The sequence below is a fragment of the Jaculus jaculus genome, chromosome 20 (assembly GCF_020740685.1).
Source record: "Jaculus jaculus isolate mJacJac1 chromosome 20, mJacJac1.mat.Y.cur, whole genome shotgun sequence".
Classification (NCBI taxonomy): domain Eukaryota; kingdom Metazoa; phylum Chordata; class Mammalia; order Rodentia; family Dipodidae; genus Jaculus; species Jaculus jaculus.
The window spans coordinates 21,085,475-21,105,679 of record NC_059121.1 but is presented as its reverse complement, the minus strand read 5'-3'; the positions used below and the strand labels follow the sequence as shown (position 1 = coordinate 21,105,679).

The window sequence follows — 20,205 nt, the reverse complement described above, 5'->3', positions numbered from 1 at the left end:
TAATCCCAGCACTCAGGAGACAAAGGTAGGAGGACTTCCATGAGTTCAAGGCCACCTTGAGACTACATAGTGAATTTCAGGTCAGCCTGGGATAAAGCAAGACTATACCTTGAAAAAAGTAAATGAAAATAAATAAATAAATAAAATTCTTTCAAATATGACCAGTAGAGGGACCGTTTCCCACCACATTCCAAGACGTCAATATTATTCTAAATATGCACACTAGACTTTAAAAAATGACAAGCTGGTCGTGGTGGTGCATACCTTTAATCCCAGCACTCGGGAGGCAGAGGGAGGAGGATCACTGTGAGTTCGAGGCCACCCTGAGACTCCATACTGAATTCCAGGTCAGCCTGGGGCAGAGTGAGAGCCTACCTCAAAAAACAAACAAACAAACAAATACAAGAAACTAAACCCTACATGTAACAATTTTACTATGTAAAATCTAATAGTATATTTAAAGGATCATATACCATAATGAAATTAATCTACTAAAAGAAAGCAGATTAATAGTTGCTGAAGGACTGGAGGTAAAAGGAAGACTGGAAGGGGTTATATGTCATAAGAGAGATGACTTAGCAGTTAAGACGTTTGAGGACAAAGCCAAAAGGACCCAGGTTCGATTCCCAAGGACCCATGTAAGCCAGATGCACAAGGTGGCGCATGCATCTGGAGTTCCTTTGCAGTGGCTGGAGGTCCTGGCGTGCCCATTTTTTCTCTCCAACAAATAAATAAAAAGTTTTAAGAAGAGCCATGAAGGGACACTTGAGAGTGATGGATATATTGTCTTCATTTTGATGACAATTTCACAGATGTATATCTGTGCAAACTGTCCACTTTAAATACACATGTATATCTGTGCAAAACTGTTCACTTTAAATACGTGTAGTTTATTATATGTCGGCTATACCCTAAGTGAAGCTCCTTTAAAAAGAACATTTTGGGGGGCTGGAAAGTGTGATTGGAGACTACGGTGCTTGTCTGCAAAGCCCAAAGACCTAGGTTCGTCTCTCCAGAACTCACATAAGCCAGATGCACATGGTGGGGCACGCATCTGGAGTTCATTTGCAGCACCGGGAAGCCTTGGTTCATCCACTCTGGCTCTCTCAATAAATCAAACTTAAAACATACTTTTTTTTTTTTTTTGCCTATGTAGATTTACGTGAAAACAGGCCATTCCGTTCCTGTGTTTCGGTAGTCACAACCCATCCCACGCACCTCTAACTTATTGGAAGATGGGGTTCGCTCTACGGAAGGGCCTGACGTCGGGGGTGTGAGGCTGCGGAGAGGAGGAGAGGAGCTGGGCCGAGAGATGGAGAGACGGGGAGCCTGCGCCGCATCCTCCGAGGCGCTGCTCGGCTCAGGATGCCCCCAAGCCCCGTGATCCTTTGCGCACGACCGGGGCTGCGCGTGCGCCTGCGCGTGCGCACGGACACACCAGCGACCGCTGGGGCCGGAAACGCGGGCGGGCAGGCCGGCGGGCCGGCGAGAGTCCCCGGGAGGCGGGGCGGGGCCCAGGTCGCGACCTTCCTCCCCGGCGCTCGGGGCGCCGCCATGCCCGGCCGTCTGCTGCGGGGCCTGTGGCGGCGATGGCGCCGTTACAAGTACCGTTTCGTCCCCTGGATCGCGCTGAACCTCAACCACAACCCGCGGTGAGAGCGGGGAGCCCCGCCGGGTCCCATGACTCGAGCCCGCTGGGCGGCGAGCCCCGTGGACGGGCGGCCTGAGGCGGCGAAGGGCGGGGCAGGGGGCGGGGCTCCGGGAGGCGGGGCCTGAGGGGGCGTGGTCTGAGATTGACAGAAGGCGGATCCTGAGGTGGGCAGGGCTCTGGGGCGGGGCCTGAGGCTGCCTGACAGAAGGGAAGGCCTGAGGTGGGCGGGGATCTGGAGGCGGGGCCTGAGGCTGACTGACAGAAGGGAAGGCCTGAGGTGGGCGGGGATCTGGAGGCGGGGCCTGAGGCTGACTGACAGAAGGGAAGACCTGAGGTGGGCGGGGACCTGGAGGCGGGGCCTGAGGCTGACTGACAGAAGGGAAGGCCTGAGGTGGGCGGGGATCTAGAGGCGGGGCCTGAGGCTGACTGACAGAAGGGAAGGCCTGAGATGGTCGGGGATCTGGAGGCGGGGCCTGAGGCTGACTGACAGAAGGGAAGGCCTGAGGTGGGCGGGGATCTGGAGGCGGGGCCTGAGGCTGACTGACAGAAGGGAAGACCTGAGGTGGGCGGGGATCTGGAGGCGGGGCCTGAGGCTGACTGACAGAAGGGAAGACCTGAGGTGGGCGGGGCTCTGGGGCGGGGCCTGAGGCTGCCTGACAGAAGGGAAGGCCTGAGGTGGGCGGGGATCTGGAGGCGGGGCCTGAGGCTGACTGACAGAAGGGAAGACCTGAGGTGGGCGGGGATCTGGAGGCGGGGCCTGAGGCTGACTGACAGAAGGGAAGACCTGAGGTGGGCGGGGATATGGAGGCGGGTCCTGAGGCTGACTGACAGAAGGGAAGGCCTGAGGTGGGCGGGGATCTGGAGGCGGGGCCTGAGGCTGACTGACAGAAGGGAAGACCTGAGGTGGGCGGGGATCTGGAGGCGGGGCCTGAGGCTGACTGACAGAAGGGAAGGCCTGAGGTGGGCGGGGACCTGGAAGCCGTGCCTGAGGCTGATTGACAGAAGGGAAGGCCTGAAGTGGGCAGGGATCTGGAAGCGGGTCCTGAGGCTGACTGACAGAAGGGAAGGCCTGAGGTGGGCGGGGATCTGGAGGCGGGGCCTGAGGCTGACTGACAGAAGGGAAGGCCTGAGGTGGGCAGGGATCTGGAGGCGGGGCCTGAGGCTGACTGACAGAAGGGAAGGCCTGAGGTGGGCGGGGATCTGGAGGCGGGGCCTGAGGCTGACTGACAGAAGGGAAGGCCTGAGGTGGGCAGGGATCTGGAGGCGGGGCCTGAGGCTGACTGACAGAAGGGAAGACCTGAGGTGGGCGGGGCTCTGGGGCGGGGCCTGAGGCTGCCTGACAGAAGGGAAGGCCTGAGGTGGGCGGGGATCTGGAGGCGGGGCCTGAGGCTGACTGACAGAAGGGAAGACCTGAGGTGGGCGGGGCTCTGGGGCGGGGCCTGAGGCTGCCTGACAGAAGGGAAGGCCTGAGGTGGGCGGGGATCTGGAGGCGGGGCCTGAGGCTGACTGACAGAAGGGAAGGCCTGAGGTGGGCGGGGACCTGGAGGCGGGGCCTGAGGCTGACTGACAGAAGGGAAGGCCTGAGGTGGGCGGGGATCTGGAGGCGGGGCCTGAGGCTGACTGACAGAAGGGAAGACCTGAGGTGGGAGGGGATCTGGAGGAGGGGTCTCAGGTTGACTGACAGAAGGGAAGGCCTGAGGTGGGCGGGGATGTGGAGGCGGGGCCTGAGGCTGACTGACAGAAGGGAAGACCTGAGGTGGGCAGGGATCTGGAAGCAGTGCCTGAGGCTGATTGACAGAAGGGAAGGCCTAACGTGAGCGGAGATCTGGAGGCGGGGCCTGAGGCTGATTGACAGAAGGGAAGGCCTAACGTGGGCGGAGATCTGGAGGCGGGGCCTGAGGCTGATTGACAGAAGGGAAGGCCTGAAGTGGGCGGGGACCTGGAAGCAGGGCCTGAGGCTGACTGGCAGAAGGCGGGGCCTGAAGTGGGCGGGGACATGGAGGCGGGGCCAGAGGCTGACCGAAGGCGGGGCCTGAAGTGGGCGGGGATCTGGGAATGTGTGCCTTTTCTCCAGCAAGTGATGGGTGCTTGACCTTACTCAAAAAAAAAAAAAAAAAAAAAAGCCAAGTTCATTTTCACAGCCCCTTAGAAGTAATTTCTATGATGCAGATCCCGGGCACCGCCAGGGACTCATAGCTTGGACTGGCGGAGGCATAGAGAGATGCAAAAAGCAATGGAAAGCATTTCAGAATCTAGGTTCAGTGTGTGAGTTCAGCCTGGCTGGCCGGCGGGTGGCATTGTTTAAGGGTGTGCTGCTGATCTGCAGGCTGTCATAAGGGAGCCTGGAGTGGTGGCACACGCCTTTAATCCCAGCACCTGGGAGGCAGAGGTAGGAGGAGCGCCATGAGTTCGAGGACACCCTGAGACTATAGAGTGAATTCCAGGTCAACCTGGGCCAGAGTGAGACCCTACCTTGGGAAAAAAAAAAAGTGATAGTCATTGAAGTTGTTGCTCCTGAGAGAATATGACAAAAGATACAACGTTAACCTAACTTGCCTTTGAGACCACAGGCCTATGAAAAGAAGCATTTACGAGTATTCTCCTTAAGTGAAAACATCCAAGCAGCTGTTGCGTGTGTTGAGGGAAAGCTAGGCCACGTCTCTACTTCCGAGTCTTCCCCCCACAGCTGTAGGCCTGTGCCTCTGTCTCTGTAAAGATGCCGTAGTGTTCAGGTACCCAAGGCAGCCGGTCTAAATACCGACTACTCGGAAGTCAGACAACAGAAAGCTACCCCAGGTGAATGTTTTGCCCGCTCTTCTTAGTTCTGTGCCCTTAAAAAAAAACCATGATAGCCGGGCATGGTGGCTCACGCCTTTAATCCCAGCACTCGGGAGGCAGAGGTAGGAGGATTGCCATGAGTTCAAGGCCACCCTGAGATGACAGAGTTAATTCCAGGTCAGCCTGGACCAGAGTGAGGCCCTACCTCGAAAAACCAAAAAAAAAAAAAAAAAACAAAAAAAAACATGATAATGAGCTTACATTCATCAAGGTTAGTGACCTAGGAAGCACCAAAATCTCTGGCTCTTGTCAGTTGAAGGAGTGGAAACTTTTCCCATTTTCAGGACTCTTCGCTACGTCCCCGAGGAATCCAAGGACAAAGTCATCACAGATCAAGAAGTCCTAGGAGCGTTACTGAAAGTTTTCCAGGCTCTCTTCTTAAATGACTTCCATAAGCAAACCGATGTCGTGACTGTACTTCCAGAAGCTGTGAAGTCAGCGTATCAAGGCCTCCTGGCGGTTCAGCATAGGAGGGTGAATCCACTGGAAAACAGACATCCACAGCAAATTAACCTGAAACCAGAAGACATTCTTTTTAAGACCCTGGGCTTCAGTGTGGCCCGAGCAACTAGCTCAGTGCTTTCTGCAGGAAGAGGCGTTTTCGTCACTAAAGGATTGGTACCAAGGGGCACAGTTGTGTCTATGTACCCTGGTAACAGCTCAGTTATTACTGCCAAGAACTTCTCATATACGAATAAAGTTCAACAAAATGCCTAGCCCCATGTCCTTAGAGTAAGGGGTTGAACTGGATGCTCAAGGTTCTCTAGACTTTTAAAATTCTAGTTTAACAATTAAATTTGTCAATTATTTTGTGTGTTAGGAAGTATCCTGGTATATTTGTTGCTATAATTGCATGTTTCTTTCAGGAAAATCTTTTTTGGTCAGTGCTTAAGTTTAGAATATTAGTGTTGCCCACTTTGACAGGTTACATAGAGAGCATTAGAAAATATGGCAGTTTGGCTAAGTTAATAATGCAAGATAAAAATAGTATGAGTTAAAATGTGGGGTTTAAACCTGTCTTTTCTGTGTCTGCTTTTCTTTGAAAGTAAAGTTGGGAAAGGATCATCAACTAGAATCTCAAAAGAATATGTTAGGGCTGGAGAAATGGCTTAGCGGTTAAGGTGCTTGCCTGTGAAGCCTAAAGACTCAAGTTCAATTCCTCAGGACCCACATAAGCCAGAAGCACAAGGTGGCACATTCATCTGGAGTGTGTTTGCAGTGGCTGGAGGCCCTGGTATGCCCATTCTATCTGCCTCTCTCTCTCTCCCAAATAAGTAAATTTTTTTTAAAAAAAAGAATATGTTATTCAACTAACATTGTATTATTTGGCATGCTGAAAAGTGTGTGTCTTTGTAATCAGACACATTTTTTAAAAGTGATTTATGAGGGCTCAGCATTGAAAGGCAGTTGTTTGCAAAGCTTGCCAGCCTGGGTTTTTTCCCTACTACCCACCTAAAGCCAGATGCACAAAGTGGTACATGTATCTAGTATCTGGAGTTCATTTGCAGTAGCAAGAAGCCCTTACCTCATTTTCTCTCTCTGCCTCTGTCTGTCTCTCCTTACAAAGAAATAAATTTTAAAAAGTCATTGTGAGGCAAGAGAGATAGCATAGTGGTTAAAGCACTTGCTTGCAAAGCCAAAGGACCCAGGTTCAGTTCTCCAGGACCCACATAAGCCAGATGTACAAGGTGGCACATGCATGTGGAATTCATTTGCAGTACCTGAAGGCCCTGGCATGCCCATTCTCTCTTGCTCTCTATTTTTCTCTCAAATAAAATTTTTGCACGCCTTTAATCCCAGCACTTGGGAGGCAGAGGTAGGAGAATCACTGTGAGTTCGAGGCCACCCTGAGACTCCATAGTGAATTCCAGGAGAGCCTGAGCTAGAGTAAAACCCTACCTCAAAAAAAGAAAAATTTTAGAAATCTTTATGAAAAGTCATTGTAGTTTCATCTTTCACATCTCTAAACAAGGGAGTTGATATTCTTTACAACTAGTACAAAGACTGAACAGAACAAGCTGGCAGGCAACACTAAAACAGATTTAATCAACAGGCTAATATGCCTTAACTGCCAAGCCATCTTTCTGGCCCATGCACCCTTTTTCTCTCTCTTTCCTTTTCTGTCTCCTTTTCTCTTTCTCCCTTCTCTCTTTTGTCTCTCTTTCATCTTTCTCATCCAATAATAGTAAAGTCTTAAAGTAAAAAAAAAAAATACGTATGTGTGTAACTTTATAAAACTGAGTCTAAAACATGCTGTTTGTTATCATGAAGCAAGACAGTCATGTTTTGTTCTGCTGTGTGGTCAGTTGGTTCGATTAGGTACACACTCTGTAAAGGAAGAAAATAGTAAAAAATAACATAATGCTCTAGATTTGGGATGAAATATTTTAAAATATGAACATGTGTGAAAAAGTCATAATGAACCCCACTGTTTTGTACAATTAACGTATGCCAGTGAAGTTTTTTTGTTGTTGTTCTTTTGTTTTGTTTTTCAAAGTAGGGTTTCACTCTAGCCCAATCTGGCCTGGAATTCACTATGTAGTCTCAGGGTGGCCTTGACTCATGGCCATCCTCCTACCTCTGCCTCCCGAGTGCTGGGATTAAAGATGTGTGCCACCCTGCCCTGCTTATGCCAATAATGTTGGTTTTTTTTGTTGGTTTGTTAAAAGATGGAAGAATAAAAAGAGATTCTTCCACTTTTATGTTTGTGTTCTAGAGAAAGGTCCTCACCCAGCTTTCTGTTATTCTCACATGTTGCTGTGTCCCTGTCTTCTTATTTGATAGGTACAGTCTATCAGAAGTATGAGCCTGTCTTTTTCCAGTCCATTGGAAACCCATTTATTTTTAGATGCTTGGATGGGACACTCATTGACGGAAATGACAAAGGACTATCAAAAGTTATATACAGGTAACTGGTACCCATATTCAAATTCAGCTATAGGATACACTCTAGAAATGCACTTGCACTGCCTCAGCATTTGTACACTATATAGGTGGCTGCTAGGTAGCAACACAGTCTTTGGTTGATTGTAGAGAGAGAGAGAAATTGCATTTGCTTAATTGTAGAGTTAATTTTGTACATTTGAAGTATCATAAGATGTAACCCATGTTTTCACCTGTTGTAGGTCTTGCAGTGGGAGAGATCGGCTTGGCCCTTTAAGAATGAGTGATAGCACGTGGCTAACACCTGAAATGCACAACCCCTTGGCTGTAGGGCAGTATGTGAACAACTGTTCAAATGGTGAGTTGGTGTTGGGGGCTTGGGAACGAGGCCAAGCACTGGCTGACTCTCCTTCTTCATCTTGTCACTGCATGGCAGAGGCAGCCAGTCCTGCTCAAGTGTGGCTTCTTAAAGAATGGTTCTACTTTTCTCTATTTATTTGAGAGAGAGAGAGAGAGAGAGCAAGAGAGAGGCAGCTAGAAAGAGAGAATGGGCGCACCAGGGCCTCCAGCTGCTGCTAACAAACTGCAGATACATGGGCCACCTTGTGCGTGTGGCTTACGTGGGTCTTGGGGAATTGAATCTGGGTCCTTTGCAGGCAACTTCCTTAAGTACTAAGCCATCTCTCTAGCCCAACTATAGTTTTTTGAGGGGAAATAATATAGTCAATTTTTAGGGAAATAATGATATATGTTACCTGGAAATCTTTACTAATTTTGTCCTCATTTTTAGGGAATATAGACAATGGATAATAACTGCCCTTTTAATCAATATTTTGTACTTTTTTTTAACCATTCAGAAGTATTTCATCAGTGTCCTACTATAACTCTCCAGATTCATCTATGCTGGTATCTCCTCTCTGCTACTGAATATGTGGATCACTTAGCTGACCTGGAACTCACTCTGTAGCCCCAGGCTAGCCTTGGACACCACCGTGCCTGGCTTCACTTACCTTTTTTTTTTTGGCTTTTTGAGGTAGGGTCTCACTGTAACCCAGACTGATCTGGAATTCACTACATAGTCTCAGGCTAGCCTGGAACTCAATAGCCATCCTCCTACCTCTGCTTCCAAAGTGCTGGGATTAAATGCGTGAGCCACCATGCATGCCCACCTCACATTTTTTTGAGGCAAACCCAACAGACTGGCCTTTTTAATTTATTTTTATGTGAATGAGTGAGAGAAACAGAAAGAGAAAGAACTGGTGCACCAGGACCTCCAGCCACCGTAACTGGATCTCTAGATGCATGTGCCATGTGCAATCACACCCACTTCCCTCACCTTGTGCATCTGCTTACGTGAGACGTGGAGAGTACAGCATAGGTCCTTGGGCTTTGCAGGCCAGCACCTTAACAGCTAAGCCATCTCTCTAGCCCTCACTTACCTTTTTTATTAAGACTTGATTTTCCCAGAGGTAAATGTTTGATTATCTGGCTACTGTTAGCATGTAGGCTTTGGTATTAGATATGAACTTAAAGCCTCACTCCTTTATTTAAGCACTAATAGTTTTGAACCCCTAATTCTTTTTTTTTTTTAAAGGTTTTTAGTTTTTTGAGGTAGGGTCTTGTTCTAGCCCAGGCTGACCTGGAATTAGTCTCCTGCTGGCCTCGAACTCACAGTGATCCTCCTACTTCAGTCTCACGAGTGCTGGAATTAAAGGGGTCTGCCACCACTCCCGGCTGAACCCCTAATTCTTGATATTTAAAGGTAAACTATGAAGATAGGCATGTTGGTGCATAAATGTAATCTCAGCACAGGGGAGACTGAGGCAAGAGGATGAAAGATTCAAAGCCAGCCTGGGTTACATAGTGATAACTTGTTTCAAAAGAAAACTGCATATAGTTTATTACTTTTTGATTTTTATTTTATTGTATATATCATATGCTCTAAGTGCCCAGTATATATCCCAGTATATATTAGTAATATTTTAAGCATGTTCCAATAACTATAAAAATGTACATTAAGTATTCTACTTCAGTACTTTTTTGTTCCCTGACTGTGTGTTAAAACCTTTTCTCTGAAGATTATATGCTTGTTCCCAGACAGAGCAGCTAATGTCTGTTATCAAGAGTTTGATGTGCCTGCAATTTTCCCTGTGGAACTGAAGCAGTATCTTCCAAACATTGCCTACAGCTGTGACAAACAGAGGTTAGTCTTTTAAATGGGTATTTCCCATCTTCTATTTCATGCTGTAATTAAAAAAAAAAAAAAGTAATTTCAAGCAAGAACCTTTAGTCTCGCAGCCGTCTATCTCCCCAACCCCCAGAAATCTAATTTCAGCCAGGCATGGTGGCTCACACCTATACTTCCAGCCAGCACTTGGGAGGCTAAGGTAGGAGGATCACTAAGTTTGAGGCTAGCCTGGGCTAGAGTGAGACTCTGCTTCAAAAACAATGTAAAACAAAATTTCTAACAAAAAGCTGCATAGAATTTGGGATAAAAGTTTGCTAGCAAGCTTTCTCTTATGTGGGACTATTAAATTGCTCATTTAAGATGAATGTTTTAAGCTTGGATGATTCAATCATTTATAATTGAAGCCTGGTGATAATCCCAGTTTGTAAGGTGGAGGTAGAAGGATCAGTTGTTCAAAGCTACATGAATGAGTTCGAGGCCAGCCTGAGGTATATGAGACCATATCTCAGAAAACAAACAAATCCTTTGTGTAATTTTACTTTGGGGAGCCACAGGAATGTTTATAAACATGTAGTGGTTGATAAACTTACTGATATGTGACTTTTAAAGTGGTATATAATAGACACATTAGGATGTATGAATAAAGAAATGAACTGCTTCCTTATGGGCAATGGATACATATATGAACTTATGAATATTTTTACTTTTGTGTGTTTTTCTGTTTTCAGCCCACTTCGATGTGTTGTTCTTGTCGCACTCAGGGACATTAAGCAAGGAGAAGAGCTATTTTCAAACTACTACACAATTGTCAGCTAACTTGGTGAATTAAAAATTAGGTTTTCAGACAAGTGCCTTAACTGCTAAGATGATTTCCCAGTACCCACATAAAGCCAGATGCACCACATACATTTGGAGTTCATTTGTAGCAGCAGCAGGCTCTGTTGTGCCCATTCGCATCTTCTTGCTCTCTGCTTGTAAATAAATAGTTTTTAAAATGATGTTTTCATGGTTGTTGCATTCCTAACCTAACAGCAGCTGTTTCTACCTGCACAAGACCTGCATAACATAGGGCCCCTCAACCTGTTGTCATGGATAATTGGGGAGGACGAAAAAACAAAACAAAAAAATAGAAGGAAGAGGTTAGGGAGATGGTTTAGTGGTTAAAGGTGATTGTATGCAAATGTTGCCAGCCTGAGTTAAATGCCCTAGGACCCATGTAAAGCTAGGTACAAAGTGGCACACACATCTGGCATTTGTAGTTGAGACTCCCTGGCACACCCATATGTACAAGTGAAAAAAATATATGAATAAAGAAATAAGAGGGAATAGTTGGAGAGAAAAGGGGGCTCGTAGTGGGGCAGAGAGACAAAAACCAGGTTGTGTAGGAAGGGCTTAGAAACACCAGGTGTTTATTTCTGTTAGTTATGAAATCAAGATCCCAGCAGATTCTGAGCCTGTCTCCTGGATAACATCTACTCACTCTGTTCCTGTGAGGAAAGGAGCTGGCTAGCTGGCCAGGCTCTCCTTTATAAAGCCTGTGGTCCTGCCCTTGAGAGGTAGGCCCTCCCCATTTTCATCACCTCCAACAGAACCCAACCTCCTAATACCATCAAAAAAGAAAAACAGGACTGGAGAGATGGCTCAGTGGTTAAGGCGCTTGCCTGCAAAGCCAAAGGACCTCAGTTCAATTCTCCAGAACCCATGTAAGCCAGATGCACATGGTGGCACATGCATCTGGAGTTCATTTGCAGTGACTGGAGGCCCTGGTGTGCCCATTCTCTCTGTCTGCCTCTCCCCCCTCAAAAGCATTAAAAAAAAGAAAAGAAAAGAAAGAAGTAGGGGCTGGGTCAATGGTCAAAAGAGCTTTCTTGCAAAGCCTGACAGTTTCAGTCAATTCCCCAGTACCCATGTAAAGCCAAATGTATAAAATGGTGAATGTATTGAGTTTGTTTGCAGTAGCAAGAGGCCCATTCTGTCTTCCTCTCTCTCTGATTGCAAATAAACATTTTTTTTTTTATTGACAGCTTCCATACTTACAGACAATAAACCATGATAATTCCCTCTCTTCCTCCACTTTCCCTTTCACAAATCTACACTCCATCATATCCCTCCTGCATTAGTCTCTTTTATTTTGATGTCATCTTTTTCCTCCTATTATGAGGGTCTTATTGAAGGTATTGCTAGGCACTGTGAGGTCATGGATATCAAGGCCAATTTCTGTCTGGTTGATTGCATTGCAAGGAGTCCTACCCTTCCTTCAGCTCTTATGTTCTTTCTGCCACCTCTTCCGCAATGGACCCTGAGCCTTGGAATGTGTGATAGAAATGTTTCAGTGCTGAACACTCCTCCATCACATCTCATCACTATGGTGCTTTCTGGGTCATCCCAATGGTCACTACCATCTGAAAAGAGAAGCTTCTCTAACCAAAAGTGAGAGTAGCATTAATATATGGGTATGAACATTAAGTGCTTACAGGGAGTTTGTTGGGCGTAATACATGCATTTAGCCAGACAAGAATAGGCGTGACACTCCTAATGCTCATGACCTCCCCTGCCATAGGCTTTTGACTAGGCTCTCAGTATCAGGCATGTACTCCCTCCCATAGAACTGCTGTCCAGTCCAATTAGAGAACAGTTGATTTCCCATAGAGCAGACATGCCACTATTGCATCCATTTGGTCATTTGGCTTGTCTGGCCAAACTTGAGACTTGCAGGGTCCACTGTCTTCACCACTAATGGCTTCTGTCTTTCATAAGGCTGCATGCAATGCAGCGTTTTCCAGCTTGCTATCAGCTGGTCTACCAGGAGAAGAGTTTCAGCTCATCCCCAGTTTGATTTCTTGGTGACCTTGAAGCCCAGGCAAGTGGAGTCTTCAGCAATACAAATTATTTTTAAAAGAACAAAACAGGGCTGGAGAGATGGCTTAGTGGCTAAGCACTTGCCTGTGAAGCCTAAGGACCCCAGTTCGAGGCTCGATTCCCCAGGACCCATGTTAGCCAGATACACAAGGGGGCACATGCGTCTGGAGTTTGTTTGCAGTGGCTGGGAGCCCTGGTGTGTCCATTCTCTCTCTCTGTCTCTCTCCCTCTTTCTCTCCCTGTCGCACTCAAATAAGAATAAAGAACAAAAAAAAAATTTTTTTTAAAAGAAAAAACATTAGGTTTTCCGAGCTGTTTCTAAATGATTTTTGTTGATCATTTCTGAGTTACACCTACAGAATGAATATTTTGAGACTTAATAGGAGAAGGGGCTCTTTTTTTTTTTTTTTTTTTTTTTTTTTTAAGAGAGAGAGGCAGGTAGGAAGAGAAAATGGGTGTGTCAGGGCCTCCAGCTGCCCAAAAGAACTTCAGATGCAAGGGCCACCTTGTGCATCTGGTTTATGTGGGTCCTGGAGAATGGAACCTGGGTCCTTTGGCTTTATAGGCAAGCACCTTAACTATGAAACCATCTCTCCAGCCCTGGAGAAGGATTTTTTTTTTTTTTTTTTTTGAGTTAGGGTCTCACTGTAGCCCAGGTTTACCTGGAATATGTAGTCTCAGAGTGGCCTCAAACCCATGGCAATCTTACCTCTGCCTCCCAAGTGCTGGGATTAAAGGTGTGTGCCACCATGCCTGGCTAAGGGATCTTAAAAGTGTTTTTATGTTACAGTTTCTAGGTATAAAATATTTGCTTCATTAGAATTTCAGGTTTATAATGCAATTCCAATTTTAAGTAGTTCTACTAGCTTATTAAATTAAAGCTACTTGAACTTGTAATTTCAAATTTTCATTTGTATACTTCTGTAGTGGTATCTGTTCAGGCAAGCACTAGCAGCTCCTGTAGTACTGATGTGGGCGAATGGCTAGAATAGTTTTTACTTTCACAGAATAAACTACCTACTGTGGGGCCATGAGTATGGTGTGCGTAGGTACAGTTGATGTTTCCAGCTGGGTAAGGGAAAGCAGTGAGGCCATTATTCTTCTATTCAGTGAACATTTCCATGCTAAAAAAGAGTGCAAGAGGCCCAGACAGATGGCTCAGCAGTTAAGGCTCTTGTTTGCAAAGCCCAGTGCCCCTGGCTCGACTCCCCAATACCAGCATAAAGCCAGATACAGAAAGTGGCACATGCATCTGGAGTTCATCTGCAGCGGCTAGAGGCCCTGGTGCACCCATTCTCTTTTTCTCTGCTTGCAAATAAAAATAATTTAAAGGCATGCAAGATACTGTTTAGCTGGGGGTACAGTTGGAGACCAGTGTTGGCGGCAGGCACACCTGTTCCCGTGTCTCTTGTTCCTGAAGGGTTTCCATTGGTGCCTTTGGAGAATTAGGCACCCGTGGCCCACACCCTCCAGCTGTGTGGGCCCTGTTTACCAGCCCTAAGAACCACCTTTCTGTGTGTGCTTAGAGCAGAGGAGCCCCGAGCTGTTGACAAGGGTGTAGTTCCGAGGTGGAGGTAGTGGCCTGCCCCAGTTTTTTTTTTTTTTTTTTGGGGGGGGAGGCAGGTTTGCGTTTTTCTTTGGTAGGGCCTCACTCCAGCCCAGGCTGACCTGGAATTCACTCTGTAGTCTCAGGGTGGCCTCGAACTCACGGCGATCCTCCTACCTCTGCCTCCCGAGTGCTGGGATTAAAGGCGTGCGCCGCCACACCTGCCGCTACCCATCTTATTCGTCATCGTTCATGTGCTATCAACCTCCTGATTTAACTCAGTCCCAAAGGATGCTTGCTACTCACTGGGTCCCTCAGTCCTCATTAAACTTGTACAAGGCTGTTTGTGATCACATTCACTACTGTCATCAGCCTTCCTTACCTAGTTTTGTTTTTGTTTTTTTTTTCTTTTGCAATTTCAATAGCCTTCCAGTCAGTTTCCCTGTTTCTACCCTTTTCCAAATACGCCACCAAGGGTGATTATTTTTAAGTCCAATCTTGACACGTACTTACTTAAAACCCTCCAATTATGAGCTGAGGAAATGGCTTTGCTATTAAGGCATTTATTTGCCTTGCAAAGCCTAAGGACCCCGATTCGATTTCCCAGAACCCAAGTAAGGTGCATGCGTCTAGAGTTTGTTTGCAGTGGCTGAAGGCCCTGGCACGCCTATCCTTTCTATCATCCATCCATCCATCCATCCATCCATCCATCCATCTATCTATCTATCTATCTGCCTCTTCCTGTCTCTCAAATAAATAAATCCCTCCACTTATGGAGAAATGCTGAAGTCCTTCACATTGCATGATCTAGCCGGTTTTTAACTTCAGGTCTCATCTTACTCACCCAGATTGCCACAGGACTCTTCTCTCTGTCCCCCCGCCCCGCCCCCTCCATGAGGAGGCTTCGCTGACCCTGAGTGCCCACCGCACCAGCCCCCACTCCACCGCCGCTTTTCCCACAGCTCTTGGGACCGCGGGCTTCCTCACGGTAAGTGGGCAGTCAGTTCATTCCAGGAGTGAAAACTACAAAGGCGGGCTGGAGAGATGCCTTGCGGTTAAGGCGCTTGCCTGCGAAGCCTACAGACTGAGGTTCAACTCCCCAGTACCCAGGTGAGAAAGACGAACAGGGTGGTGCATGCATCTAGAGCGTGTGTGTAGTGGCCAAAGGCCCTGGTGCGCCCATTCTCCGCCCCCTCCCCAATCAGTAAATGAAATATAAAAACTCTAGTAGCCACTTCGGCGGTGTTTCCAGATATGTTTCTGCTTGCGCTGCTTTGGCCTCCCCAAGGCCTGGAGGTCCCCACAGCTGTTGCGGGGCGTCTCGCCCACTCTCAGCCGTGCAGAGCTCTTGGTCTCCTGGGCCGGGCCACTGCTATCTGGATGCAGGCTCGTGGTCCTAGATGAGTAAGAGGGGCAAAGTTGGGGAGGGTTTTGCTTTCTCTGTGGCCTGGCTTCTGTGAAATCTGGAACTAGGTGCAGTCTAGGATAGTCTAGGAATGGGAGCTGCAGCTCGGCATACTGGAGCATGCCTTTCATCAGGAGGCAGAGGAAGGATTATCATGAGTTCGAGGCCACCCTGAGACTCCATACTGGATCCACTGCAGGTCAGCCTGGCTAGAGCGAGACCCCACCTCGGGGAGGCGAGGGAGGGGATCAGAACTGGAGAACGCTCTAGAGCAAAGAAAATAAGATGGCAAATCCTTAGTGGGAGGTCCTTGGCTTAAGAAGGTGCAGGTGTAGGAAAGGCGTGGCTGGAGGCAGCAGCATCATGAATGCTGTTCACAGACGTGGATGTGGCACCTTACTCTCTGCCACACCCATGTATTATGCCTTCCTCTAAAGCAGCAGCCTAGAACTGTTTCAACAGATACAGGCCTCTTGACTCCAAAGAATCCTTACTCTGGAATGGCTATAACTCATTTCAGACCAAAAACTTATAGAAGATTTAAGAAAACTCTTTACTGGTTGCCTATCAAACTCGCAGGGTATCTACCTATTTGGTACAGCTTAAGATTGGCCGAAATTTTTTGGTAAACAGTCACACAAACCAAGAAAAAAAAAAAGATTTCCAGATTTTTATTTCTGGAACTGTACACCAGGTATTAAAGTACAACAAATACAAAATAATGCTCAAAAAAATCAGTGTTTATGTACAAATATTAAAATCAATGCAACAATAGCAACTTCCTCTTGAACACTGGATACTAAAACTTGTTCTGATTGTCACTAATTTATTTTATCCTCATGGGGTCCTTGTTTCAAAATGGGACATTTGAAATTAGTGGTCATGTAAGAGGAATATTACTATCTACCATATTTAACAATAAAACTAATAGTTTCCCTCCTTTTAGTGAAAAAATTAGGAACTTTTTAAAAAACATAGCATGTCAATATTTTTATAAATTATTTCGATTTCCGCTTGTAGACAATGTGCTTTGACACTCTGGGCAGACAGTCTCCTTGGTGGCTGGGTGTGTTTACATTCGAAGCTGACATCGTTCCTAGACTTTGGTTACATTAAACAGGGTTGCTACTCTATTCGATCTGACAGCGTCAAACATTTATGACCCTCAAATTTTAAAAATTACAAAGGAAACGATTGCACAATTCTTTGACCTAATTGTACTTTAGTATTTTGAAAACAGTATTCTACATCCTTCAAGTAAATTCAGCAGTTGACCACGACAAGAGGAAAACTAAACATCGAAAGAGCCGGCGTGAGAGAAAGAGGTGGAGTATAGCTAACAGTATTGCTCTGGTCACAGCCCCAGTTACCCTTCCACGTGACAACTGTCCCCGTCGACTCACCACACAGAAAACATGATCTGCCGACACTGCAACTGCTCACCATGAATTTTTGGTTTGTTCATATGAAAATAATGTGGCAAAGGAAAAAAAAAAAAGAATTTATCACAGTTTGTTACAAGAATTGTGCTTAACACGATAGTAAAGGCATTGCTGTTTCTCCATGGGATTGCAAATTAGATATTCTCATGCTTTCAAACTCAATTCTTTTAATAAACAGTAACAAATTCTCTGTTAAGATGTTTAAATGGAGACAAAACCCCCACTAAATCCAGCTTTAAAAGAAAATTCAATAAATAGCTATTTTACATGGATCAAGTCATAGTGGTACAACTTATGAATGTCACTTCAAGCATGCACAGAAATGGTATAATACATGGCAGGATAGTCAGAAAATATTGAATTAGATCTAAAAAGATATGAAGAATTTACACATATATACAAAAATCTTGCAAATTATTGCCTCATTTTAACAAGGAATTAAAAGTAAACGTTACCAGCTAGTTAGCACTCTCTAAGAGGCTATAATCAGGTTGGCATTTAAAAATCTATTAAACTAGCTGGAATTTATTTTTCTCTCTTATCATTTTCTGGATTTTGGTCAAAATCTATTTAAATAACTAAAGTGTCCATTCAACTTGCTGACAATCAAAACTTTAGATAAGAAACACTGTTTCCATCTTATATCAAGATCCCAGCAATGCATAGATAAACTGAACATATTACTGCATCAGCTAATGAGAATGGGCTTGTTCATTTAAGTGCAACTGGTATTAGCATTCAGTCATCTTTGTGTAAATTATTTATACAGACCAGCCACTGTAAACCCAGAGTGAAAATTAAAGTTACAACAATGGAAGATTATGGCCAGTATCCTACTAAATTATAGAAAGTGTACTGATTTCTAACAAAAGAAAGTTTAGCACAACACAGCAATAAGAAGCCGACAACTTGGATAAAAATATCAGAAAGCAACACAGAGCCCAGGCTACCATTATTTCCCATGTGCACACAGGGACACTAGACTGTAGGTGTATAAATTAGAGACTGATTTTAAGTTATTAATTTAACTACTTTCGCCCACTGTGCTAAACTAAAGTTCATAGTAAAATGTGCTACTGCATAAACACTTCAAAGGAATCTTCATTAAAATGCTGCAAATAAAAACAGGAATACACATCATCCAAAGAAAGGACGCCATTGCAGTTCACAGTCTGTAGAATAAATACCCTCCCTTTCGACCACTACATCCCACTACTTGTCAGCACAACCTTGAAGTGACTTCACTCTTGCTATGTCAGCAATGCAGCCAAACACTGTTTTGCAAAGCAACACAACTTGGTTAAAAAAAAATCAGAATTTTTAATTAAGACAGTGCAAAAGGAAGTAATTGTCTTAATTGTAAAAGCAAATCTCACTACATCCTAATACTGTATTATCTTGTCTGATTCTTTGTATAACTTAAAAAAGCATCTGTATAATTTAAAAAAGCATCTATCTAGCACAGCAAAAATGGCCAAAGCTTATGACAATGGCTTCTTATTCACAATATTTGGAAATAAAAAATAAAACAGTTTGAGATGCATGTGAACATCTAACACTTTTTGAAACTGCAAAGTGGTAACGTACCATTCTATTTCAAAAAGGAACTCCTGTTTTTCTTGCAAGGTATCCAAGCTAAAATATAGCTTAAATATACTTCAAGGTTCTACTGCATTCTGCATAAAAGCCAGAAGTCTCTCTAGTATTAACACTTTGAACTGCAGTGCTACGAACATAAGAGGTGGCCCAAAATACAAGCCAGAGTGGCAACATCCCAGGCTTTGTGCATTGCCTCTGCAAGTCAGCTACCTCCTAGTAAAAATTAAATTATCAGTGACCAGTGTGATTTTACAACGGTGGACAAACCCCAAAGAATACCACATCTTCAAATGCCAAACTTTGAGTCGATGAAAGAAATTACACAGAAGTCTCCCGGAAGTATAATGGCCAATTCTGTGTAAGGTAGCCCTGGCCTGGAATGCTGAAACGGGATCCAAGCAGGGCCTTCATCGAGTACACCGGTCCCAGTGCTGGCTTCCACAGATGGACTTGCTGCTTTGTAAACTGAAGTGAGAGAAATTTCCATTTGTAAAAAACCCTTGCATGTTTGTGCAGTTTAAAGAAACCTACCCCTGCTTTGTTAATAAAGAAAAGGAAACCAAAATGCTACATTGAGCAGGGATCGGGATCGGGATCGGTCCCTGTAAACTTAAGTTATTCCACTGCATCCGTACGGCAAAAGGAATTTACGCGAAGAAGCCACACGTTCAGGACAAAAATCTGTGCTGGTTTCGGGCGTGGCCCCGGTCTACAGGTCTTAGAAGTGGGATGAGGCGGGACCAGAACGGAGGGGAGGAGGAGGGGCGAGGTACGGGCGAGGAAGAGAGCAGCAGAGCTTAAAGCTGCACCACAGAGTTCAATCTGAGTCCCCAACTCTGCGATCAGAGTTCATTTCCACAGTTATAGACTGAAAAATGAAGACACTCTTGATAACTCAAGATATAGTTCTATACATAGTGACATCACTGATGTCATAGCGAAGAGTTCAGACTTCCAGTGAAAGACTACGCAGGCCCGCCGCTGGCCGGGTCACTCGGAGTGCAGCGCGGCGTGCTGGTGCTGGTGCTGGTGCTGGTGCGGGTGCAGGGCGTGGGCGCCGATGAAGCCGTGGGTCTCGCCGGCAGACAAGCTGCCGAAGTCAGCCACGGACACGGCCATCTTGGCACTGGTGAGGTGGTGCGTGTGGTTCTCGAAGTCCACGCCCAAGCTGTTGACAGAGACCTCGCTCATGAAGGGTTCGGGGACCGCAAGGCCCATTTTCAATTTCTTCGCTGGGCGCTCCGACTCTTCGCTGCACATCGGGGTGAGCTCCGAGTGATAGAAGCCAGTCTCAAATAAATTGAAACAATCGCTTTCTCCGTTGCTGGGCAGGGTGAGCAACTCTTCCGTCACGACGGGCACGTGACTCACTTGTCCCCGCGGTGCACCGCCCAGGGGCGGGAAGCTGTCGTGCAAGCAGTTCACATCTGTGGGGCTGCAGGCTGTGGCCACGCTGCTGCTCAGAGCTGGAAGGAAGGACGTGGTAAGCGGACACCACACCCGGCGGCGAAGCTCGTGGGCGGGGCCAAGTCGGCGGGGCGGGGCGGGAAGGGCGGGGGGAAGTGGGCGGGGGAAGTGGGCGGGGCGGCGCAGGCGGGGACGGGCGGAAGGGGTGGGGCGGGGATGGGCGGGGGTGGGGTGGGGTGGGGATGGGCGGGGGGGGGGTGGGGTGGGGATGGGCGGGGGGGGGTGGGGTGGGGATGGGCGGGGGGGGTGGGGTGGGGATGGGCGGGGGGGGTGGGGTGGGGATGGGCGGGGGTGGGGTGGGGTGGGGATGGGCGGGGGGGGGGTGGG

At 46.6% G+C, this 20,205-nt stretch overlaps 2 protein-coding genes across 8 annotated transcripts in view; one reads left to right on the top strand and one right to left on the bottom strand.

Moving 5' to 3' along the window:
* The first annotated feature begins 1,531 nt into the window (after positions 1-1,531).
* The window catches only part of Setd9 (SET domain containing 9), a 43,917-nt gene continuing 25,243 nt past the window's right edge, over positions 1,532-20,205 (top strand). Inside the window, exons 1-6 of one of the 2 annotated variants that reach the window (XM_045138927.1) lie at positions 1,532-1,652; positions 4,774-5,141; positions 7,274-7,397; positions 7,615-7,730; positions 9,470-9,575; positions 10,289-10,530. In XM_045138927.1, the coding sequence (XP_044994862.1) occupies positions 1,555-1,652; positions 4,774-5,141; positions 7,274-7,397; positions 7,615-7,730; positions 9,470-9,575; positions 10,289-10,376 (900 nt within the window). In that variant the 5' untranslated portion in view covers positions 1,532-1,554 and the 3' untranslated portion in view covers positions 10,377-10,530. Of the gene's footprint in view, positions 1,653-4,773; positions 5,142-7,273; positions 7,398-7,614; positions 7,731-9,469; positions 9,576-10,288; positions 10,531-14,813; positions 14,954-20,205 lie in introns of those variants that run through there. The other variant, XR_006634422.1, reaches the window with a different exon arrangement.
* The window catches only part of Mier3 (MIER family member 3), a 37,860-nt gene continuing 33,681 nt past the window's right edge, over positions 16,027-20,205 (bottom strand). For all 6 annotated transcript variants that reach the window (XM_045138926.1, XM_045138923.1, XM_045138924.1 and 3 more), the window contains exon 13: positions 16,027-19,877. In XM_045138926.1, the coding sequence (XP_044994861.1) occupies positions 19,402-19,877 (476 nt within the window). In that variant the 3' untranslated portion in view covers positions 16,027-19,401. The remainder of the gene's footprint in view (positions 19,878-20,205) is intronic.